The sequence below is a fragment of the Panthera onca genome, chromosome C2, assembly GCF_046562875.1.
Source record: "Panthera onca isolate mPanOnc1 chromosome C2, mPanOnc1 haplotype 2, whole genome shotgun sequence".
NCBI lineage: Eukaryota > Metazoa > Chordata > Mammalia > Carnivora > Felidae > Panthera > Panthera onca.
In genome coordinates, this window is record NC_138347.1 from 5,701,449 (window position 1) to 5,726,913 (window position 25,465).

The following is a 25,465-nucleotide window of genomic DNA, read 5'->3' on the forward strand; positions in this document are numbered from 1 at the left end:
CATTTCCGCCCATGTGTCAGAATGAACACCAGAGGGCAGTGCTAGCTGCGTATGATATTCTTGCTTGGCTGAGTATTTCTTTTCTTTGAAATGATTTCACAGTGGAATGTAGAACATGGCAGGATAAATGAGGACACAGCACAGCCTGTAATTTAATCTTCTTTAGAGGAGTCCCTCGGCTGACTTGCTCGCTGATGTAAATTTCCTCTTAAGACCCCCCAGTGAATGGACCTTGTTACAAGACCCACGCTCTTCTCTCTAATGGGTAAAGCCCATTGTCTAAGAATAGACGCTGGTTTCACTGCGTTCTCTTGGGTTAGCCTAGTAAAAGGTGTTGGGATTTGAAACTTTGTGTGGCCAGATAAGAAAGCGTAAATGCATCTAAAGTCTGGTGGCGCTAGGTAAACACAGAGTCTCCCCGTGCCGGACCAGCAGATGCACGGAGACATTAACCGCCCCAGGCAGAGATTCGAGCAGCAAAATCTCAAAGTTCATTTGCTTCAAGGAACTCAGGCATATAATTTGGGGGGCGTGACTGAATTTTCATAGATGACAGTTTGAAGGATCAATTCACACACTACCTTGTAAGGTCCCAGGGAGAGAGTCGCGAGGCTGGATCTCCCCTCTAGCCCTCCTCCCCTCATGAAAGCAGCCTGTGGGGAGTGCCCTAGATTAACCAAGGACAAGGATAGAGAAAGTGTCTCTTCTATAGCACTAAGCCGATTGAGATGGGACTTAGAAACGTGAAATCAGACAGCATGAACTTCTCAGCAATGAAGAACAAAATCAGAAGGCTTGAAACGATCATATCAGTGAGCTGTGACTCACCTCAATTATTCCAGTTTCAAACAATAAGGTGATCCAGCCCCTGCACAGGATAGGTGTTCCGTCGACGTTGCCGAATGAGCAACTGAGAATGTTCCAGTACCCTTCTTCTCCAGAAGACAGCTTTCAGCAACAAAACTCCCCACAGTGTAACCCACGACTTAGAAGTAAGCAAGTCTTCAGAGACACCAGGGAAGTAACCTTCGCCAGGTCTGGGCAGCTTCCAAACCAAAACAGCAGGTGTGGGTTTTCCTTGGACCCGCCCCCCAGGACTGCATTTAATAAATCATGGGGCTGAGGACAAGAGAGAGTGGCTTTAGGAAGCCAGAATTGTTGAGGAATCTCAGGTCAAACCACGGTGCCGTGATGGAATTGTCAAGCGGGGTCAACTTGACCATCTGTATTATAATGCTGTCCATCTCACTGGCCACTGCTCCTGTCTCAGAAGTCACCGTGCACCCCCTGGGTGTACAAGGCTATTCCCTTTTGGGGAGGTGGCACTCTTCCCATTTCAGGCTGCCACATAGCATGCCATTATTATACAGCGATCTGTGTTTAAATTCTGACTTAACTTCCCTTCTATTTTTAGACTTTCTCTTCTCTTAGGCTCCCTCTCCCTTGACAGCCACCCTTCAATGTAGGCATTTCTCAATACTCTTCCTTTATCCTCTTTTCCTATTCTTTATTGTCCCCATGAATCACTGAATCTTATATACTTTTTAAAGTATATTTATTTATTTTGAGAAAGAGAGAGAGCACAGGGAAGGGGCAGAGAGAGAGGGAGAGAGAGAATCCCAAGCAGGCTCTGGGTTGTCGGTGCAGAGCACAATGTGGGGCTCAAACCTATGAACTGTGAGATCATGACCTGAGCCAAAATCAAGAGTTGGATGCTTAACCGACTGATCCACCCAGGTGCCTTTGAATCTGTTTTTATAATTTAACTATCATCTGAAGTTACAGAGATCAAAAATGTTTCTCTCCAACCCCGACTGACCAGCTTAGAGGACCAGGCAACCCCATATTTCCAAATTCCTTCCATCCGTATCTTCATGGAGACCTCACCGCATCCAACGTGTTCTGAATCAAATTCATTCTTGTCCCCCTTCTCTTCCTGTTTCCCAGCTAAGCCACTGATCTAACAGTACCCTTTGTCCTCTGACCAGAGGCCTAAAACCTCAGGGATTTACACCAACAGTTTTATCTTTCTTCCACATTCATGTCTGTTGTGAGTTGTAGTAGCTCTGGTCCATATTATCCGTACTCTGGGAAGCACCCATGCAGGATTTATGGCAGAGGGAATACATCTCTGGAAGGTCTGACATAGGCATAACGTGGCCTCCCCCAACCACAAGGGGGCCAGGAAGCACAATCCTAACAAGTACCCAGAAGACAGGAAAACCAGGGCAGCTGGGAGAACAGCTCCAATGGCGACCGTGGGACCACGGTGATAAAGGATAGTGTCTGCCTTTCTTTGAGGAGTTCCTGGTTCTAGGGAAGTCAGAAAATGCCAGGGATTGTCACTGTCCTTGTGACGTGGCAAAGGACACGACTGTGACCTGCAGAGCACAGGACACTGTGGCAGAAGCCACAGGCAAGGGGGTGTTTCTCAAACAGTGGGGTCAGAGACAGCTTCTTGGGATGCACCTGTAGCCCTGGCTTATAGGCAGGGAAGAACTCTACCTTATGAAAAGGTATTATGACCAAAGGAAATAGCATCTGCAAGGTGACATTGTGTCATGAGAAGTCTCTCCCTGCAGTATCTTTTAATCTCCCTTCTTTTCATGCCCACTTGGGGAAACAAACCAGGTCAGAAGTCCTTCCACTGCCAGGCTCAAGGGCCTATCCATTGGCCACATTGCTGCCATAATCATTCTTTCCCATTCTGTATCTGACCATGTCACTCCCTTGGGCAAATTCTTGGATGACTTCTCCCTTTTTACCTAAAACAAAACTCAAAATCCTCAAGATGACCTGAACAGATTTCCATAATCCAGCTCTAACTCCTGTCCAGTGTCCTATCTCCTATTCCATTAACCTATCCATCTATTCCTAAGCCGTTCCATCGTGTGTGTGTGTGTGTGTGTGTATGTGTCCTCCTCCCATTTAAAGTCTTTATTCTTAAGGCTCAACTTAAATGCTTTATTATTTATTCCACCATTTTTGAGCATTTTCTGTATTCTAGCCACTGTCTGCTAAACACGTTATGCCTATGGTTTCCAAGCACGTTCTTTCATGACTCACAATAGGAAATGCATCTTACAATCACAAGCCAGTACCCACACAACAAAAGCTTCATAAACAAAACTTACACTTGCCACACAGGATGCGCTATGATATTTTCCAAACCGTTGGATTTTTTTTCTCTTCTGTTTTGCTCTGTAAATGATTGTCATAACTCACAAAATTGCTTCTATGACTCACATCTTAAAAAATCCTGGTTTTCATCAGTTAATTCCAATGGTTATCATATGCAGGTGGGGTTATGATTGCCTCGTTGTAATGGTACTGAAATGGAGAATGTACTGTCTGCCAGGACCATGCGGTTAGCAAGATAAAGACAGGGTCTGCAACCCACAGGTGTCTGAGCTTAGAGTCCAGGCCCTTCACGGTGACAGCCTACGGCCTTCCCTGGGAAGCGGGCTCTGTCTCGCCTCGGAGGTCCCCAGCATTGATTTCCAACCTCACTTTGGTGTAACCACCACAATCCCTTGTGTTATCGTTAGGTGGGGACATCATTGGGCCCCAGTTCAAGCGCACACCCCACCGTTAGTCACCCTTATTCCTTTAGAAAGCCTGGTATTATGCTGAAATAGCGGATGTTCATAAAATGTTGTGTTGAATTAAATTGTATGGATTACGGCAGTAAGTCATGCAATAGAAGTTAAACTGTGTAATGAAGTTTCTGGTTCATAACGCAGGAAAGCATATCCTCTGCTTGGGGAGTCTCAGCAGGAGTTATATACAGTGCCCATGCTTTTAACTCACTGACATGGAGATCATCCTTCCATAGTTCTGTCTAAAAGACCTTATGGTGGATCTCTTTTCTGTGATGGCAAAGCCAGAAATTTTGGAGCAGCCAAAAGTTGACTAAGAGTGCATGGGTTTCTTCCATTGACACATGTGCGATGAATTACTTGTTCATTACCGAATAAGTGATAGTGATCAAGTCAGCTTAAGAAAGCACTTTTGCAGATAGATCATTGGTACAGCAGATGGGGTGACAGCAGAGAAGAGACGAGGCAAAATTGTAGTGAGTGGAGGTGACTTTGTTCAAAAGAGCCTGGGAACTATAAGGACACTGTAATGCCAGTTTGGCTAACCGGACGAAGCCCCGATTCTACACAGGAACATGGAGACACCAGCTCCTTATAAGCATTTTCTGGGTGTCAACTTTAATGCACTTGCAAAATAATGATTTTTATATTTGAAAGGCCCAAAAGTAAAATATCTTCTGTTTGGAAGACTTTTTTTAAAAGTAGCCAACAGTGGAAGATATAATGGCGGTTACAGGCATCTCAGTCAAGTGCAGAGGAAACCACCAGAACTGACTTGCATAAAGCAAGTAGCATTAATATGCTGTTCCCACCATGCAGGCTCCCCACCCCAGTCTGTCCCTTTAGGATGGTCTTCATTGATCCATTATCTTCTTTAGAGGTGAAAATACTGAAATAAAATGAAAATCAGGGCAAAATGTCTTATACATAAGAACAAAGACAAACCTGAAGTCGATCCGGCCAACTACTGATTCTGAACATAATCCAGATCATTTTCTCTGCCCCTAAACAGAAAGATTTGATATGGCCTCGGAGTGTCCAATAATGCAAAGAGCTGCCTATTTTGTTTATCTTGCTTTGGGAGAGGTTTCTTTAAATCACTGCTGTGAACATACTATCTACAAAATCAGAACATTCGAGTCTTTTTTTTTTTAATAGATATTAGGGCTTTTTAAAGCACCATACTTCTTTGATAGAATTAGTTTTTCATTAAAAAGTTAATTGAAATTTTTTAAGTGGAATTCTTTTTATATCCGTGAGATACGCTGAATAATTTGATCTGAGCGGCCTGTGAATCCATAGTCATTCTCTACACAGTTTTTCTTGATTGCATTCAAATCATTTCTAGGTCATTAGTCAACTTAATGCAACAGGCATTTCTTCAGCCCATTCCACTTTGTGGTCTGTGAGCCCTAATTTTGCAACACTGGGATCTAGGGTGTCCGGGGCATCCATAAAGGGAGGGCCACTGCAAGGCCACCCTCAAAGAACCTGAACTCCATCCAAGACCACAAGGTTGCACCAAGACTGTGCAAGACCACAATCCAAAGTGGGATAAAGATAAGGACCATGCATGACCTATAAACAAAGGGCAGATGTGCCTTGTTGAGGGGATGTGAGAAGGCTCACAAGACTTTGCAAGCCACCCATCGAGCTAAATAGTGTGAGGGATTTGGAAATGAATCTAGCAATTATTGGTTAAGCATCCAGTTTGATAGAATTTGCTAAAGAGCGTTTGAAGTAATTCATTGTGGCTAATTTTATCTTATTTACTGGTTAAAAAGTGTCTTAAATATGAGGGAAATTATTGCACCAAAACCACAAGGCAAAAAGAATTCTGTAGTGAAAGTAGCAGGCTCTTCACGGGTGACACTGGAGCACAGGGAGAAAACCGAGCTTCCAGCAACCTCTACGTTCTTTGGAGGAGTATACTATTGGGTCCCTCAGAAATCTACGACTCCCTCCACCAGACCTGAAGCAATAATAAGAAAGGAATAACACATGAACATGAGCTGCCTGGCTTGAGGATTGCAACGTTTATATCATGAGCTATGTTTTCCACTCTTGGTACAATTTTAGAGAAGCCAGCATGTCTGAGGCTTTATAAAAACAAACAAAGAAACAAAAAAAACTGCCATGAATATTTTTTTAAATCAAACACATGCAGTTTTTTATTTATTTTCCTGGGTATTTTGCAAATATGAATCATGTCCTCCGCTACAACTGGAGTAGTTTTGGCAAGGGAATTCAAATGATTTTTATTTCTAGATTTTAGCAAGAACTTACCAGAATTTTACTATGCCTCATGTAATTAATCCTCCGTTTGCCAAGCCATGATCATCTCTTGTTCCCTTGGGGCAGGAACTTACCTCACAGTCTACACACTGGACTTGAACTCAGTAAACGCCTGTGAATTCAAGCACAGCAACTATTTATGAGGTTTCCCCATTACAGGTATGGGGCTAAGAGCTCTTACATACCTTTTCTTTGCAAGACCCAGGGGAGAGATCTGTAGTCCAGTGAGTTTACATGGCTGTCCCCAGGTGTCCTATTCCTCTGGCCATCCCTTATCAGCCCAGTTATAGTGATCCATTCAAGATTAATTTGCATCGTAGGCATAATCAAATCTTCTAGAGTGGCTAATATCTCTGTCTTAACTTTGAAGATGAGACGACAGAGTTATAGATCTGCCAGCAGGAAATTAAATATTTAGAGATTTAAATATTTAAATACTGAGAAGAGTGTCTCTCTTCCTCCTCCCCACCAGTTTCTCCTTCTGCCACTTTTGATTCATTAATCCTAAGAACCTACATTTGGGGGGTGCTTTTCCTTGACTACAATTTTTCTGTCTTGCTGCCCTTCAGAGAGAAGCCTTTCTATTCCCTCCACACTCTCAATGCTTCAAAGTCTCTGATGCATCATTGCAGCTGGAGTGTTAGGAGAAATCTGGAAAGAAAACGGAACCCTTCTCACTGACCATTCCCAGAGCGTGGGAGGGAATGATACATGATGGAATGCACATGGAAATTAGCAAGTCAGCTCAAACGTGGTTAGATCATTGTGTTGAGAAATCTAGTGTCCAATAAAAAGACAGTTGATGGAAGGTAAATATAATCAGTTACTTTATCTCATATAGAATATTGAGGAAAATGTTTCATAAGGAAGCAATATTCATCCCCCCTCTTTCTCAGAACCTGTATTTTTAACTGAGCATCAAAGGGAAGGCTTTGAACAAACAGATTTGCTTCACTACCCTGAGTGAACGTCTGATTATCTTTTTTCCCATTTGGCTCTTTTTCTCTTACCTGTTGCCACCTCTTGGACTTGTTAACGTTGGTTGAATTACGCACCATCTGCGGATAAACGATTATGGAATTTGCAGTACACCCCTCTGTAGAAGGCATCTTACACTCCTGGAGGCAGCCAGTCTTGCTGTCTCCTTGCAGGGCCTACATGGAAGCATCCCTAACCCACCATGATGGAAGTGACAGCCAGCCCCAGGAACCTGCTCTCCTGCTGGGAGCAGGACTAGCCTTTGCCACCCTACATAGCCTTTGGCCTGATTGGTGATTCACCTATCTCTGTGTTCTTCCAAACTCCAAGCTCTCTGAGTGGTTTGCTTGGAGCTCCTAACCTCCTGGCACCGCTAGGTGGGCATGGACACGGACTTCTGTCAATGAGAAGCGCACCTGTTGGGATGAGCACCGGGTGTTGTATGGAAACCAATTTGGCAATAAATTTCATATTTAAAAAAAAAAATATCCTATTCTTGGCTTAGCCTCTCCTGGGGCCCAGAGATGGATGATGGACAGGTCATCAGAATCAGAAAGCCCTGCCTGATTGATCTCACGTCTCTTGTTAGGAAGGAAGGTACCAGCATCTTTGGGACGATTCTCACTTGTGAAGCTCATTGCTAAAACTTTAAGACAACAGGAAAAGTCGCATTTAATATCCAGTTACACATATTATGAAGAAAACAAATCAACTCTTCTATTGTTTAAATTGCTCATTTGGCGGGGCGCCTGGGTGGCTCAGTCGGTTGAGCGTCCGACTTCAGCTCAGGTCACGATCTCACGGTTCGTGAGTTCGAGCCCCGTGTCGGGCTCTGGGCTGATGGCTCAGAGCCCGGAGCCTGCTTCTGATCCTGTGTCTCCCTCACTCTCTGCCCCTCCCCCATTCATGCTCTGTCTCTCTCTGTCTCAAAAATAAATAAACATTAAAAAAAATAAATAAATAAATAAATAAATAAATAAATAAATAAATAAATTGCTCATTTGGCAACCTTCTGTTTTGAGAGACAAAAAAATTGTGCCTAATTATGGCAGCCATAGGGAAATAGGCTGGTATCAGAGGGAGATCACACCAGTGCAACTAAATTTCCCAAATAACCAATAGGAACCCCTGAACAGCCCGACTCTTATTTCTCACCCTCCTCTATAGAGAAATTTCATTCCAGCGGGAAAAATTTTCTATAAACAAACCTTTTTACTTTGGCTTTGGATGATCTATCATATAAATAGTGAAACAAATATTATTGCATAAGAAATTGTATTTTTATCATTGATTTTATCCATGCCTTGTGTTGCAGATAAAAATTCAATAAAATGCCTAGTTTGGAGGTAGTCAAGAGCAAATTGTACCTTCTAGACAGGATGCTTATTGAGTTTTAACTAAAAGCTATGCGCCCTTCACAGAAAACCCTTATTTTGTAAATATATTTTAATGCTCTGTTGATGCTTAATGTTCAGTAGGAGCGATTGTTATAATTTGCACATCATTAAGCTTTGTAAAATTAATTTGGCAACAACATAGCCTTGGAACATTACAGAATACAAATACACACAGTCTTGGGATTGTCTCGTCGAATTGCTAGGAAACAAGCCAAATTCCCCCTGAAATTCTAGAAGGATTTTATTTCCCCGTGATCTTCTGAACACAAGACAGGACTGGTGTGTGTGAGAGGGGTGGGGTGGCAACGGGGGCAGGTAGGGTAACGATAGTGCATGCACATGAACGTATGGGCACACCTGAAGAACTTCTCCAAGAGCCCTATCGTCTCCCTTTAATCATCTGACAGTGTGTATATACAGAAGTCAAATACTGGACAATGGGAAATTCTCTGACTTTATTTCTTATTGAGTGAGCATGAGATCTCTGACAATGAACAGGTATAGTTAACATTTGCGCCCCTTGGTTAATTATAGAGCTGGGATTGCGGTTCACACAGCCTAATGACCTACAGCTTACAGGGATAAAAGTAAACCCTTCCCGTGTCTGGTTGCTTGTAAATGGCAGTACTGGACTTGGGTCAGAGGCACTGAGCTTGAACCTCTGCCCGCCATTTCTGCCACTCTGACCTTAGTGAGGCACTTACTTTGTCTGTACCTTAGTTTTCTTGCCTAGGTCTCACTTTTATATCAAAATACCACACTGGGTGGCTTCAATAATAGATCTTTATTTCTCATAGTTCAGGAGGCTGGGAAGTCCCAAGATCGAGGCACCCTCAGATTCAGTGTCTGGTGCAGGACTTTATCCTGAGTTTTCATTGTATTCTCACATGGCAAACACACACACACACACACACACACACACACACACACGGAAGAGAGAGATAGAGAAAGAGATCTCTTGTTTCTTCATCCCCTTATAAGAGCACAAATCCCGCCCATGAGGGTTCCACTCTCATGACCTAATTACCTACCAATGGCCCCACCTCCTAATATCACATTGGGGTGTTGGGATTTCAACATATGCATTGGAGGGGGCACAAACATTCAGTCAATTCTGCCCCTGGCCCCAAAAAGCCCGTGTCCATGTCAAGTGCAAAATACATTCGTTCCATCCCAGTAGCTCCCCAAGTCTTAACTCACTGCAACATCTACTCTAAAGTCCAAAGTCTCATCTTCATACTGGCTGAATCAGGTATGGGTAAGACTCCAGGTACATTCATCTGGAGACAAAATCCACTCCAGCTATGAACCTGTGAGACCAGGCAAGTTACGTGCTTCTAAAATACAATGGGACATGCATTGGGTAGACATTCCCGTTCCAAAAGAAAGAAATAGGAAAGAAGGAAGGACTGATGGCTCCCAAGTAAGTCTAAAACTTAGCAGATCCCGCTGGATCTTCAGAAACAAGAATAATCCTCTTTGGTTCAATGCTCTACCAGTGACACCTCTGGGATTGCAGTCTCTCCCCGACTTCTCAGGAGGGTTCTGCCCATGCTGTGGCTCTATGCAGAGGCTCTGTCCATGTTGCACTTCTGCAAGGCTCTGCCAGGCAAGGCTCTCCCCCACTCAGCTCTGGGAGGTCCAGTCCTCATGGCTTCAGGTGGAGGCTGTCTGGCCTGTTGAAACCAAGGCCGTGACCCTGATGATCTCTGAATATCCTTCAGAGCTATTCTTCCCTCTTCTTGAAGAACAGCATGAGTTGAGGGCCACGTAGCTCTATCATCCTGTCCTGTAGAATCTAGAACTCGGCTCTTTTTACTTCTATCCCGTCTCAGTCTCCTTAGGTTCAACTGGCAGCGTTCCTGCTGGTGTGGCTGTTTTCAGTCCGTAGTTCTCACCCACACCAATCTCCTCACCACAGGGCTGCTAGGCCACACCCTTACTGTTCTCATCCAAACACACTTTCTCCTGTTTTTGCCATACGGATAGGCTGAGAATTTCCCAAATCTTTAAGTTCTGGTTCTTCTTGGCTTAACAATTCCTTCTTCAATTCATTTCTCTCTTTTTGCATTTTTCCATAAGCAGTCAGGAGGAGCCACACTTACAACAGCTAAGTGTCCAATTTCATTGCTTGCACGTTTGACCTTCCACAAAAACACTAGAACCTGAACGTAACTCAGGCAAACTTTTTGTCGCTGTATAGCACAGACCATCTTTTCCCATTATCCAATAACACTTTCCCAACTTCCATCTGAGGCTTCACTAAAATGGCTTTTACCACCCACATTTCTACCCACACCCTGTGTGTGCAATCATTTATGTGTTCTCTGAGAAGAGGCAGACTCTGTCTCCAGTTCTCCCCTTCTTTGTGAGCTCTCACCGGTATCATCATTAACAGTCCCTTCACAGGATCTTAGCTTTTTCTAGCATCAGCCTCAAGACTTTTCCCACCTCTGCCCAGTTCAAAGCCACGTCCATGTGTTTCTGTGCTTGCTACAGCAACACCCTACCTCTCAGTACTAATTTTTGTATTTGGCTGCTTGGGCTGCTGCAGCAAAATACCACGCTGGCTGGTTTAAACAACAGACACTTATTTCTAAGAGTTCTGGAGACCAGCCTCCACATCCAAGATCCGAGATCGAGGTCCAGTAGATACAGTGTCTGTTGTCTTCCTGGTTTCGAGATGGCTACCTTCTTGCTGTGTCCTCACATGGTAGAGAGAGAAAGCTCTTGGGTCTCTTCCTTTTTTATATAAGAAAGGGCATTAATTATATAATGAGAGCCCCACCCTCATGACCTAATCTGAAGCCGATTAGCCCCAAAGGCCCCACTTCCAAATCCCATTATTTTAGGGATTAGGATGTCGACATATGAATTGTAAGGGAACACACACATTCAGTCCACAGCATTCCTCATCTGTAAAATGGATCTGATATCAGTCTACCTGTCTTATATGGATTCTTTAAGGAAGAGGTGTGACCTGTCTGAGCCTATGCCTCCTTGACATTCCCTGGTTCTTGCTTCATGTATTTTGAAGCTTTGTCATTAAGCTCATAAATGTTTAGGATTGTTATGTCCTCTTGATGAATTGATCCCTTTATTATTATGAAATTACCTTCTTTATCACTGGTAAGATTCTTTACTCATAAATCTATTTTGTCTGATATGAATATAGCCACTCCAGCTTCCTTTTGATTAGTATTAGCACAGTATCGTTTTTCTGTCCTTTTATTTCTAACATACTTGTGTTTTTATATTTGAAAAAGATTTATTGTAGGCAGCATATAGTTGTGTATTGCTTCTATATCCATTCTTACAATCTCTGCATTAATTAGGATTTTAGATCATTTATACTTAATAGATTTTTGATCTATTGATATAGATTTAAATCTATAATCTTACTACTTGGGTTTTTTATTCTCATATTTGTTCTTTTCTGCTTTTTTGCTTTTTTTTTAATTAACTGAGTATTTTCTATCACTTCACTTTATTTATTTGGTTGGCTCATTAGCATTATTTTACTATTTATTTTGTAATTTCAGTCATTTTTTAGGATTAAAAGCATATATATTTAACTTATCACTTTATACTTTCAACTGATGTTATACACTGCACATAGAGTACAAGGACCTTATAATAGTATGCCTCCACTTTTTCCTACTTAATATTTGTGCAACTGTTGTCATACATTTTACTTTTACGTGTGTTATAAACCCCACACTGTGTCATTATTACCTTTTGATTATCAATTATTTTTAGTGAGATTTAAAGAACAAGAAAAAATCATATATTTACCTTTGTAGTTACTGTTTCTGGTACTTTACATCCCTTTGTGTACATTTAATTTCTATCTGGTATCGTTTTCCTTCCAACTGAAAGACTTTCTTTAACATTTCTTGTAGTGTGAATCTGCCGATGGTTAATTCTTTCAGCTTTTTACATTTTGAAAAGTCTTTATTTCTTTTTAGTTTTGAAATGTATGTTTTTTTGAGTATAGAGTTCTAGGCTGACTTTTTTTCTTTTAGTACTTTAAAAATGTTGTTCCACTGTCTTCTTACTTCATGTCTTAATCAGCTCAGGCTACTGTAACAAAAATACCATAGATCAGGTGGCTCATAAATAACAGAAATTTATTTCTCACAGTTCTGGAGGCTGAATATCTAAGATCATGGTGCCATCAGAGTGGGGTTATGGTGAGGGACCTCTAGTGGATTGCAGATTTGTCATTGTGTCCCCACATGGTGGAAGAGGGCAAGGGAGCTCTCTGGGGTCTCTTTTATAAGGGCACTCACTAATCCCATGATCTAATCACCTCCCAAAGGCCCCCGCCTCCTACTGTCATCACCTTGGGGGATTAGGTTTCAAAGTACAAATTTTGGGAAGACATTCAAAAGCACTTGGATTATTTTTGACAAGAAGTCTTCTGACATCATTGTTTTTGTTCCTTCACACATAACGTGACCCTTCTCTGACTACTTTTAAGATCTCCTATCACTGGTTTTGAGCAGTTTGGTTATGATATGCCTTGATGTGGTTTCCTTCATATTTCTGTGGCTGAGGTTCATTGAGATTCTTGGCTGTCTGTGTTTATGGTTTTCACCAGATTTGGAAAAATTCCATGAAACATTTTTCTGTCATGCCTCCCTTTCCTCCTTTAGTGATTCCAGCTACATGTATGTTAGGCTGCTTGATGCTGTTCCATAGCCCACTAAAGCTTTGTTAAGTTTTGTACTCTGTTTTCTCTCCGTGTTTCATATATTAATATGTCTTCATGTTCATTGACCTTTTGTTTTCTCTGCAAATCTAATCTGCTATTAATCTAATCCAGTGTATTTTTCATTTCACATATTGTAATTGCATCTCAAGCTTTGACTTGGGTCTTTTTATATCATTCATGAATCTGTTTAAATTCTTGAATATCTATGGTCATAACACAACTATAACTGTTATAATGCCCGTTTCTGCTAAATTTAATATCTAGGTCAATTATGGGTCAATTAGGATTGATTGAATTACATTTTCTTTACGAAAGAAATGTTTCTCTGGTTTTTTCCATTCCTGAATTTTTTTTTTCTAACAGCTTTTTTGAGATGTAAGTTACATATAAAAAAATTCATGCTTTTAAAGTGTTCAAATCAGTGGCTCTTTGCATATTCACAGAGTTACACAACCCCGACTATTATCTAATGTTAGAACATTTATCATCATCCCAGAAAGGAACCCTATATCCTACAGCAGTCATTCCCCATTCTGTCCCAACTCTACTTTGCCCCTGACAGCTGCTAGTGTACTTTCTGTCTCTCTGGATTTGACTATTCTGGAAATTTTGTAAAAAGGGAATCATAAGTATGTAATCTTTTGTGGTTGACTTTTCTCACTTAGTATAGTATTTTCAAGATTTATCCAAGTTAAACACGTATTTGTACTTCATTTCTTTCTATTGTTGAATAATACTTCCTTGTGTGGATACAACACATTTTGTTTATGCGTCCATTCACCAGTCGATGGATATTTGGGCTGTTCATATCTGGAAAAATTTTATGGGATGTCAAACATTACAAAATTCACCTTGTTTTGTACTGGATATTTTCACTGCTATAAATATTCTGACTTTCGTTCTGGGATGCAGTTAAGTTAGTTAGTGACAATATCATCTATATGAATTTTGCTTCTAATATTTGTTAGGCAATACCAGTGTGGTATTCAGTCTAGACCTAATTATTCCCCACCACCGAGGTAAGACCCTTATGCGTTGTATCCAATGCCCTGTGAATCGTGAGGGCTTCTAATCCGGCTGGTGGAACAGGCACTATTCCCAACCCTGTGTGAATGCTGGGCACCTTGACCTCCAATCCATTCAGGTAATTGTTTCCCTAGTTTCTGGTAGTTTACTCGAATACCTTCACAGATCTGCTTGGCAGCATACCTAGGTGGGACCGTCTTCAGATTCCCAGAGTGCTCTCTCTGTGTAGCTCTATCCTGTGAACACCAGCCTCTTCTCAGTCTCTCAGGTGCAAATCCTTAACTCAGGGAAGCTGCTGGGCTCCTCCTGGACTCCTTCTCTGTGCCACAGCCTGGAGACTCTCACAAAAACGTAAAAATTCTGCAATCATAGGCTTACTTCGTTTGTTTTCCACATTTCAGAGAGCTCTGTCCTTCATTACCTTAGGCAATACCTTTGAGACTGTGGTTATACTCTGTGTGTTCTCTGGTTGTTTGGGGTCGGAGGGAAAATCTGTTTTTGTTACTGTATCTCAGCCAAAAACATTTGGGCCATGACCCATCATATAAATGGCTAAATTACTCATTGGTGGCTGCCAAAGCGGCTGCATAGAGAAATGTAAACTCTCTATGTGTATATGTGAGATGTCAATATCAACATCAGTATCAATATCAATATATCCCAGCCTTTTAGAAAAGGACTAGTGGTGACTTTTGTTTCTGAGGATAGATAATATGTTGGTAACCACGCCTTTAGGAAATCCCTTTGTGCCATTTGCCTCCTTGAATGTGGGAACATTTGTGTCTCCTTCCACAGGTGATCAGCGAGTTTGAAGCCTCTCCTGACTCATTTTCCTACAGAATTCCCAACCTGAGTCGGAACCGTCAGTACAGCGTCTGGGTGGTCGCGGTGACTTCAGCTGGGCGAGGAAACAGCAGTGAAATCATCACGGTAGAGCCGTTAGCTAAAGGTGTGCCATTGTAGAAAAGACCTCATTTCCCATCGTAATTGGACTGTTTTTAAATCCCTGTTCTATCAGAAATAAAGCTTACGGTGCCCTAAAAATCCCCAGAAAACCAGAACATCACGTGTTATCACATTTCAGCGTAAGAAATAAGGTTGCTGCTAGCTGGCACTGGGCTTTTGTGCAAATCAGAAAAGACTCCACCGAGGGTTAGTGGCTTTACAACTCAAAGTGCCTTAAGGAAAGTAAAGACAAAGAGCCCCCACTCACCCCTTGGGGTAAGTGAAAATCACCCCATAGTAACTCCTCAAGGAAGTTGTACCTTCATCAAGATCAAGCATCGTATTTCTTAAAGAGAAATGTTTATTTTATTCTGGAAACTTACGAATATAAGAAAATCGTCAGTTCTTCTTGTATTGAGAGAATTGCTATAAGCAAGACCTTAATTAAGAGTGGGAAGTCCGAGTCCCCAAAGAACAAAAGGTTCCTAAAAACGAATACGGTATCTTCACACTGAGATGTTATACTGGTCCTTAGAAAGCACATATAGGCACAGAATATTCTTACTCTACTTCTGGTAATTGCTCGCCCCCAGTGTTCAGGGTACCGCTGTATTAGCACTTTTCACAAGTAAATGTACTAACATCACAATTCCAGGGCCAGCAGGAGGTGCCCCCTGATTTTGGAATATACCACATTGGCAATGTTTTCCTAACAAGGCTGCTAGGTGCCCAAAAGAGAACAGAACACTCCAAGATTCCGATTTTACCTCTCAGAGCTCATGATAACGTGCTTATTAGTGTGATACTAAGAAAGAAGCAGAATAGAGTAGTGAGGGAAAAGGAGAATACTGTCACATTTTGAACACAATTACAGTTAGAGAGTAAATGTATTGTTGCTGAAGAAAATAAATTCGTGGATTTTTTTGTCTATTAGAATCTTTGATTATGATATCCTGCCACCCCTAACGTACCCTCTCACATTTAGCAACAGTGATTATCAGTGGACATAAGGACTGCACTGTGGGATAAAAGCAAACCAGCCCATGAAATGCTGCAGTGGCTTTACTTCTTCTCTCCTGCTGTGTGTTCAGTGTCAGGCAGGTGGTTGGAAAAGTCCTTTTTCTCAAGAGACATATGGCAGGAGGCAGAAATGGAGAGGGGTCAGCACTTAGACACCCCCATACCTGGAATGGGAAGAGCCTACCGGGGAGACAGATTCAGGTCCAGGAGTAACTCTGCAGAACACCAGCTTTCTCTGGGGAGGGTGAGGCACAGGGGATGCCAGAGAGGAAGGGGCGAGGGCAGACAGCAAGAAGAACCAGGAGCATAAGGCCAGGAATAACAGAGATGTTTCGGAAAGGAGGGAGGGGTCTGCCATGGCAGCAGCTGCTAGGAGGTCAAGGCAAACAAGACTAGAAGTGCTCTTGGGTTGGCCACACAACCTCGCTGACCTTGAAAGCAGTTTCCTGGGGATGGGAGCTGGTTGAGGGGACAGAGGAGATGGGAGGTGAGGAAACAGGTCTACTTGGCAGAAAGTTCTCCAAAAACACACACCACCTGGAAGAAGCCACAGGCCAGAGTGAGGATGGGTCTCACCCAAGGAAAGGCTCTGGTTTCACCGTGGGCTAATGTGTCAGCCAGCAGAACATGTTTGTATGGTGATGGGAAAACCCAAGTGGAGAGGGGGAGGTGATAATCCAGGAGGAAGAGCAGGGCCACAGGGCTGAGGTGTGGAGGAAGAAGGCCAAGGGGGCTTATAGGTTTGGTGACAGGAAATGCAGAGTTCCCAACCTGGGTTTTCTATTTCCTCTGCCAAGCATTAGGCAATTTGGGGTGTGGTGGAGAAAGGAGTTTGAGAAAAGGAAGGACAATAGGAAATCATCACTGCAGAGAAGCGGGAAGGAACTTACTAACAAAGCAGTAAGATTGGAAGGGAGAGCGGACAGGTCAGCCGAGGTCGGTGATTGTAAATGTTTGGTGGGTCCTAAATTCTCTGTTGTATGGATTTCTCCAGAAATGTTCAGCTTCTCATGTTCAAGTGGGGTTCCCTCAGAGTTAGGCTTGATCCAGATGGGTTTTCCAAAAAGGGACTGAGCTAAGGAACCTCTCAGGCATGGAGCAGATGTTCTAGATAAAAAGCTCCACCCAGAAGCCCCAGACACTGGCAAACCACAAAGGCTGACAGGATCAAGCTGGAGAGATGAAGCTTCCAGCAGCCCAAGGAGACTGGTCCGGGTTATCCTGTCATTTCTGGGAGATGGATGCAGGCAGCATCAGTGCAAATCTGTCGGTGGGAAGCAAAGTCCAAACTCTAGAGTTCGGGACTCCAGAGTCGCCGCAGAGAGGACTGCTGTTTAGCAGATCAAGTGGCAGAACGGAGACATGGACCCAGTCCCGGAGGAACACCATCCCGAAGGAGCCCAGGGCCAGGGTCGAGCAGTACAGGACCCAGGAAGGACATCCAGGTGCAGGTGGATTGATTTTCTGAATCACCTGAGGTGCACGTTAAGACTCCTTAAACCCATCAAAGAGCCATTGAGTCACAGATCAGCATAGGAATCTGCATTTCTAACAGAGATTCTAGATGATTCTCTTGCCTGTTCCCATTTGAAAACCAGTTCTGGTGAGCTCTGTAGCTTATTAGTCTTGGAATTTCAGATGAGGACCCTTGACCTTCCAGCTGCCCCCAGTGGGCATTAATTCTACACACTGAGTGTATCGGGCTTCAAGACAAAGTGGTTCTGGCCTCTGTTTCTCAAAATGCTGATGGGAAATTATTCATAAGGCCTGGAATTGATTTTAAGGGTTATAGCTAACACATGACAGCACTAAAATGGAATAGAGTCAGATAGTCTAGACTGACTTGAAAGGAGAAAAGTACAAAAGATCGGAATGCATGAAACGTGGCAAGTATTAATTTGGGGCACTTTGTCTTCACTCACATCCCAATACGTGTATAACTTCTGGATTCAACGTGCAGTTTGTTCCTTACAGTAGGACGGGGGATGTTCAAAAGCTTGTTAAGTCCCTACCTCTAGCTGGATTTCCTGATCATCCCAATTTTGCTGCAAAAGTACTCCTCATCCTATAAAAGGATGGTCTGAAGGGCTTGAAATGGAGCATGCCATACCACCAATGCCAGAAGTCCAACGCGACCTGACCAAAATATTTTTGTTATGATAAAAAATTAAAAAACGTCAATGACTGAAAAAGTGGCCTCCACCTTAGAATACCATGGAGAAAGTGTGCCGTCCATGAGCCGTCTCTGAAGGCTCTGCTCTAAGGAGGAAGACCTTGCTGTAATATTTGCTGCACAAAACAGGCTCAGCTTCTGAACCCACCAGCATGCGGTTTCAGTTCTGGCCCACAGCACTCCGAACAATGAAAATAAGAGTTGTTTGGTAGACCTTAATGACCAAGGCTGGTGTTCTAGACCGGGATGCCTCTGTAATGACTTGACTCCATATTTCCTGAAATTCTAGGGCTTTCCTGGAGAGCCTACTCCCCATGCCCATTGGCCAGTCCAGACCCTCAAGTCTCAGATGATTCAGGGTCCCAACACTGGTCCAATCTTTACGGGTCTAGAACCAGACTGGGGCTACCTTCCATATGTGGTCTCTGTGTCTATGTGTCTGGGCTGGCTGAGCTTCCAGAGGGTGTGTCCCAGAAAGCAGTATCCCGACGTGTGGCAAAGGTGGGGCACATTGTTTCGCTTCTGGAAGACTTATGTCTTGGGGTCAGCTTCCGTGTCTCACCCAAGAAGATAGCGCTAGGAACCTGTCAGGGCCAGCTCCTCGGTCTGCACGGAGGCCCCTGCCGACACAGGTGCACCCGGGCTCTCTCCTGTCTACTCCTGCTGCTTTGGGACCATGCCGATACCAGATGCCTCTGGCAGATGCTTCTGTTGGAGCATCTGAATCACTGTCCCAATCAAACAGTGTTCCTCGAGAGAAGCCACTCTGAAAACATTCGCTGTCCTTAACGTTTGTGCCAAAGACCAAATTGATACAATAGAGCCAGGAAAGTACCACAAAATTGATAAATAGAAGTTGTTCCGGTTTTACCTCTCCATCTTTTGGGGCTTTATGCCCTGTATTGTCTATTCTCTCCGATATTAAAAGTATATTGAATGTGCATTTTTGGTGTTGAGATAAATTGCTTAATAACGTGCCTTGACAAATAATTGGGCTCATAGAAAACACAGCTTGGGGCTGCTGGGCTTATGAAGACCCAAATATTTAATTTCGGCTCCTCACATTTTGTCAATAGGAGGGGAAAATGCTCCAGTAGGGATTTTCAGGTATTTGTATGTTCTTCCAAAGACAATCCTTTACACACATCCTGATACCAGGGAATAGTGTTGACAGGTGTGACATCAGTTGGCTGTGCTGCATTCACCCTTGTAGGGGGTGTTACTATATTGGGAAAGGTCACTTTGGCCTTTGTGTCACTAAAGCCATGGTGCAATTGGACTTCTGCTGTGTTTGGTGCTCCAGCTCCGGCACGAATCCTGACCTTCAGTGGCACAGTGACTACCCCATGGATGAAAGACATCGCCTTACCTTGTAAAGCTGTTGGGGACCCTTCTCCTGCAGTAAAATGGATGAAAGACAGGTAACCAGTAACCTAATGTATGCCTTTAGTGAAACTCTAAGACAGTACATCAGACATACCAGGTTGGGGCTAGTGGTCTAATTCTAATTCTCCAGGAAAATTCCAGGAGACATCAAGTCTTCTGGTGGAGAGGAAGTTGACGTAGGGGGCAGAATCTCGGCTTCAGCACCAAAAGGGTCTGGTGTATTGTATCAATCTTCTGTAAATTCAGAGCCTTTCAATTCATAAGAGAATGCTTGAGAGGAAAGTAGTCTAACCAACCCAATGATCTCTGCACTTCATCATGTAAATTTCCTCTATAACCAAGATGAACACTCCCACCCTCATATGAGACCGGGTGGCCATTTTTCTCCTGAGATGATGGTCCAACTAACCCTACCTCCAGTGCTCTGAGAAATAACTTCAAGAAATGGAATGCATTAGGACTTCGCTAATAGAAAATCTGGTTTTCCACATTAATAGTAACTATTAAGATAATAGCAGCCAAGATAGGAGGGGGAAAGTGGGTGAGATGTGTTCTGTCCTGTAACTTTTCTAAGTGCTTGCTCTATGTTCAGAAGAAGAAATTGGAATATAAATAAAGGGCTGAGACTTCACTAATGAGCATGGAGATTTGATATAAAATGGGTTCAGAAGAGTGCTGATTTTCAAAGAAAAGCACTTAAAAGATATAAACTATTGAAATAATGGTCTTGGCCCAGGGACCACTTTTCTCCTCTCTTTTAAAATCAGTTAATCCAAATAAAAATAAGTAAATAAAAAAAAAGTAAATAAAATCACTTAATCCAAGGAAATGAATAAGCTCCCAAGGGTCAAGAGGCATTCTGCCTGACGAGAGGATGACCCTAGGTGACTGGACAGTCGCCACCAAGGATACGGTTATGATCACAGGGAGCTCCCTTTACACTGAGACCAACTCATCACCCTCTTGAGAGACCACAGTCCACTTTCTTTGTCAAAATCATCAACACCTGTGAATTTAAGCAGATCTACAAGAGACCCTCAAATTTAGTTGTCCCTATGCGATTGGGTCCAAATGGCACTTCTGTCCCAGAAGGAATTTTTACAAGAGGAAGTCGCCGTGCGTACATGGTGGAGGAGAGAGAGAGACACCCATTAGGGATGTGATGGGCCCTGACAGATGTGAGAGCCAGAATCCAAGCCCCCAGCACAGAGCTAACTTCCACCATAGCCTGTTTTTTTTACAAAGAACGAAATTCAGCCGTTTGATTGTTTATGTCATAGAATCACAGTTTAGTTCCAAATGTGTTATCTACTTCAGAAAAGACTCTTTATGCTTTTCCCCAGTCTCAGCTAATTTGGATTGTAATTTCTTTAATCTGTGCCCTTTTCTTCCTGTGAGGCAGTAACGGGACACCCAGCCTGGTAACGGTTGATGGGCGGAGAAGCGTCTTCAGCAACGGGAGCTTCGTTATCCGAACCGTGAAGGCAGAGGACTCCGGCTATTACAGCTGCATCGCCAATAACAACTGGGGATCGGATGAGATTATTTTAAATTTACAAGTACAAGGTACAAAACCTGGGGACTCTTTTTAACGGCTTCTTTAGATGCGTGCCTATATGCGAAGAGTCACATCGACCTGATCTAAAAATCAGCCTTTCTAAGGAGCTCATTGCTATTTTCTAGTACAAAAATAGATAAATGCATGCTCATTTTGGAAAATGGAATGCTGCCAATCAAAGAAAATAGAAACGTTCATCGTCCCAAAGATAACACTAGAAAAAGGATAAAAGATATATCGTTATTATCTTTTACTAACGTTTTTGCGTCGTGGAGAAAGTTCATCTTGATAATGTCCACCAATTGCATGGTTTCCTTTACATATGTGTAAGTGTAACCCACAAGACATAAACAAAAGATAGGCCTAAATCGAGGTCTTCTATCTGCTAATTAGCTAAACTTTTCTATGCAATGTACATTAAAAGGACTCCAACCAAGCAAACTGCTATAATATTTGGTGGGGTTTTTAATACAGCGTATATGGTTTTTCTTGATATCAGACACAAAAAGTACATGACAAATCCAAGATGGTCAAATTAAAGCCAGGTGTAAAATCCCAAGTGGTCACCGTCTGGGTTCAGGTTTGGTTGCACGGTGATACTTTATCAGTAGAAAAATCAAAGGGTATGCTTCTTTGGATTTAAGTGGTGTCACATTAATAAATCACAGCGAGTAACAATAAAATTAGTATTGTCCTCAGTGAGAGACGAGGGGAAGAGAGCAAGTATATTTTTAAAAAATGACGCAAAGTCGATCTGCAGCTTCAAGTAAGTTGGAGCCAAGAGAATTCCATGGTGTTTTAGAAGACTGACGTGATATTGTGACTCTTAAAGAGGTCAGTTTTCCCCACCTTCAATATATATGGGCCTCTCTCAGAAGAAAAGAGATGGGCATTTTATGGGAAGCTTTCTATATCATTTGGATAACATGATTCTGAATTTCTTCCATGGTTCTGTCTTCGGTGCTGATCCAAAAGAATATTGAGGTCCATTGGTTGGAAGTTATGTATTCTTCAAACCTTGTATGAGTATGCAAGTTCTTGTGTAGCCACTCAATGGCACGCCTTTGATTTTCAGAGTTGAGTGTGTGTGTGTGTGTGTGTGTGTGTGTGTGTGTGTGTGTGTGTGAGTGTGTGACATCTTGGAAGAGTAGCTTAAAAAGTGGAAATTTTTACAGTTCTTTTTCTCACTAGCCATTCTCGCCTCCCCCTCCCCCTCCCCCTCCCTGAGAACAGAACAGCTAAGTGGGTGCCACTTATCTTTCTCACTTGAATCATGGCTGAAATTCAGAGTAATGCATGCATCCTTAGTAAGTTGAAAGAAGATTTCAATCAGCGACGAACAACTCAGAAATTCAAGGAATCCGAGCGGAAATGTGTTCGATATAAATCCAAGTAGAAACACGGTTTTCCGTTAAGTAATAGATTCAGTCTGCTCTATCTCTTTAACCCAGGACATCGACTAAATAGACACTCTGACAGAAGTGAATTGCGTATTTTGGCACCCTAAAACACTTATTTAATAAATGGTTGTTAAAAATGATTTGGTAAATGGCTGTTAAAGCAGATGAAAGATGTGAAAAACTGATTCTTGTCTCCTAAAAACTGTTCCCTATCTAGTTCCACCTGATCAGCCTCGGCTTACAGTGTCCAAAACAACGTCTTCTTCCATTACCCTCTCGTGGCTCCCTGGAGACAATGGGGGCAGTTCCATCAGAGGTAATAAGCAGTAGGTTGTCCACAGTCATTAATTGTCATTATCCCCAGGCCAATAAGTGACATATCTTCATCAAGTAATCGTTATGTGTTAGTTATAATTAATTCTCCCACTACCTCAACAGCAAGCCACACATCTATTTTTATGGTATGTACTGAAACTCATCATCCATCCGAGGCATCTCATTCACAAATTTATCATTATGCATCCAATTTGAGTGAAAGGTTAACAAAGGCAGAAGAGAAAGAAAGAATTTGGTAATCTCTCCCCCAAGATTCTGCATACTGTTTCTTCCCCATGTTGTCAACACTCCGTCATTCATTCACTCTCGTACTCAATCATTCATTCAAATAACCACAGTTTTCGTTCTAACTTCTAAAACACGGAAAGATGGAGAGCCTAGAATTTATATGGGAAATGATCTATTTGCACAAAGCTTTTGCAATTAGTCCATAGCAGAAAAGAGTAAAGGATGTTTGTCCTGAGGAGCAAAGTAGCGTGATATTTCTAGCCGGCGTGAAGTTGGGAGAGCATCACTCTAAGCAAGCTGTGGCCCCAGGAAAGGAAGAGAATCTGGAGGAACAGACTGAAGATGCACAGGGGTGGGGGGCTAGTCCTAGAGCACATGGGAGGGGGTAGCCGGCTTGGATTTCCAAAAGCAGAGACCATCCCTTCTTCTGAGTAAGGAGCAGACAATTGGAAATAGGGGCCATCTCAGGGCAAAACCAGTGGGATGCTGGAGTCAGCTCCTTCCAACTCACGAGAGCAAGCTGTCTTCTCTCTTCCCCACCTTGCACTTACTGACTACACCCAGGCTGGGGATCTTTATACACCACAGAAATCAGAAATGCTACTGGTCAGGGCTCCATTTCTTTCTTTCTTCTTTCTTTCTTTCTTTCTTTCTTTCTTTCTTTCTTTCTCTTCCTTCCTTCCTTCCTTTCTTCCTTCCTTCCTTCCTTCCTTTCTTCCTTCCTTCCATTCTTTCTTTCTCTTTTTCTTTCTCTTCCTTCCTTCCTTCCATTCTTTTTCTTTCTCTTTTTCTTTCTTTCTCTTCCTTCCTTCCTTTCTTCTTTCATTTCTTTCTTTCTTTCTTTCTTTCTTTCTTTCTTTCTTTCTTTTTCTTTCTCTTTCTTCCTTCCTTCCATTCTTTCTTTCTCTTTTTCTTTCTTTCTCTTTCTTTCTTTCTTTCTCTTCCTTCCTTCCTTCCTTTCTTCCTTCATTTCTTTTTTCTTTCTTTCTTCCTTCCTTTATTTCTATCTTTCTTTCTTTCTCTTCCTTCCTTTCTTCCTTCCTTCAATTCTCTCTCTCTCTCTCTCTCTCTCTCTCTCTCTCTCTCTCTCTCTTTCTTTCTTTTTGAACAGCCAGTTGTTAAACATTTATCAGCACTCCACTGAGTGAAAGGGAGGATCTTCCCTTTAAAAAAATACCACTTGGCTTATTGGGTAGTGAGGATGTGTTTGTGGTTTTGAGGGAGTGTGGGGAAGTGAGGAAGATTTGTAACAGCTGCCATGTGAAATGCACAGGGAGTCATTAATAGACCAACAAAGTCATTGCCAAGAGGGAACGAGGCCCCAGCTGCAGATAAATAGCCCAAATTGTGATGGTCACAATTTTCAGTTTAATGACTTCCTCAAGTGGTGCCGGACAGCTGGGAGGAAAAGTGGATCTCAGGTTACCAGAGCTGATGACTGGCCCAGTAAGTGTGGCCAGAAGTCATAAGAGTGAGTGAAACCAAGTTCCTGGTGAAAATGGCCTCCTGAAGACTCTAGGCTGGTTAGAGAACATTGTTATGGGGGAAAAAATGGGGCATTGAGGTAAGAGTTCAAGGGATTCTAGGACCCCAATCTCAAATGAAATGAAGTTTTGGTTCTGTAAGCGTGAGAGCAGGGGAGAGGTAGTACAGAAAGTGTCAGAGTGGAAGGTCTTGGAGATGAAGCCAGTTTTAGTAATGAAGAATTTCCAAACAAAGACAAATGGGGGTCCCTGAAACACAGTGGTGGCCAAAGCCATTGGCACGGGGGATCCCATTGCCAAGGGTTATAAAAGCTTCCCAGATGTGATTTGGATGGAGGAAATTAGAAGGAAAGTATACTCCCGGTTATGTCCAGGGCAGCAAGGAGGTGGTTTGGGCAGGGCTGGAGGGGAAGCCAAGAAATGATGTTGGGAGCATGGGGAACACAAACCCTCAGCCACCTGTCAGGTACTGAAGGAGATTTGAGGGGTGCAGATAGGAACCCTCAAAGAGAAAAGAAGGCTGGGAAAGGAAGAGGGACCCCAAGGATGCAGAGGACCAGAGGGGAAGGAAGGAGCAAAGAACAGGGAGGTTGCAGACCCTGACCCCAGAAGGAAGAATCGAGGACAGGGGACCTCCATGTGGGAGGTCTGCAAAACACTTAATGCTGCCAATGTGGGGTTAGGAACCTCTGTAGTGCAGAGCTGAGAAGTGTCTTGCCTGTGTTAAAAATGGAGCCCCACAGGCTGGAGGAAGATACAAGCCCACTGGTGTGGAGGCACCATGCACCAGGCAGACTGGTACCTGGGTTGTCGGGGTATGAACATGGAGGAGACAGGGACAGAGAAAACCAGACATGTTTGACCCCAGGAATTGGCTGGGGCAACAGGGGTGAAGGCCATACCAAGGAGGAATGCCTCAGTGA

The 25,465-nt window shown here is 42.9% G+C and overlaps 1 protein-coding gene across 2 annotated transcripts in view; it reads left to right on the top strand.

Moving 5' to 3' along the window:
• The window catches only part of DSCAM (DS cell adhesion molecule), a 762,026-nt gene that overhangs the window by 685,841 nt on the left and 50,720 nt on the right, over positions 1-25,465 (top strand). The window contains exons 21-24 of one of the 2 annotated variants that reach the window (XM_078452754.2): positions 14,808-14,961; positions 19,454-19,571; positions 20,939-21,102; positions 22,712-22,810. In XM_078452754.2, the coding sequence (XP_078308880.2) occupies positions 14,808-14,961; positions 19,454-19,571; positions 20,939-21,102; positions 22,712-22,810 (535 nt within the window). Of the gene's footprint in view, positions 1-14,807; positions 14,962-19,453; positions 19,572-20,934; positions 21,103-22,711; positions 22,811-25,465 lie in introns of those variants that run through there. The other variant, XM_078452755.2, reaches the window with a different exon arrangement.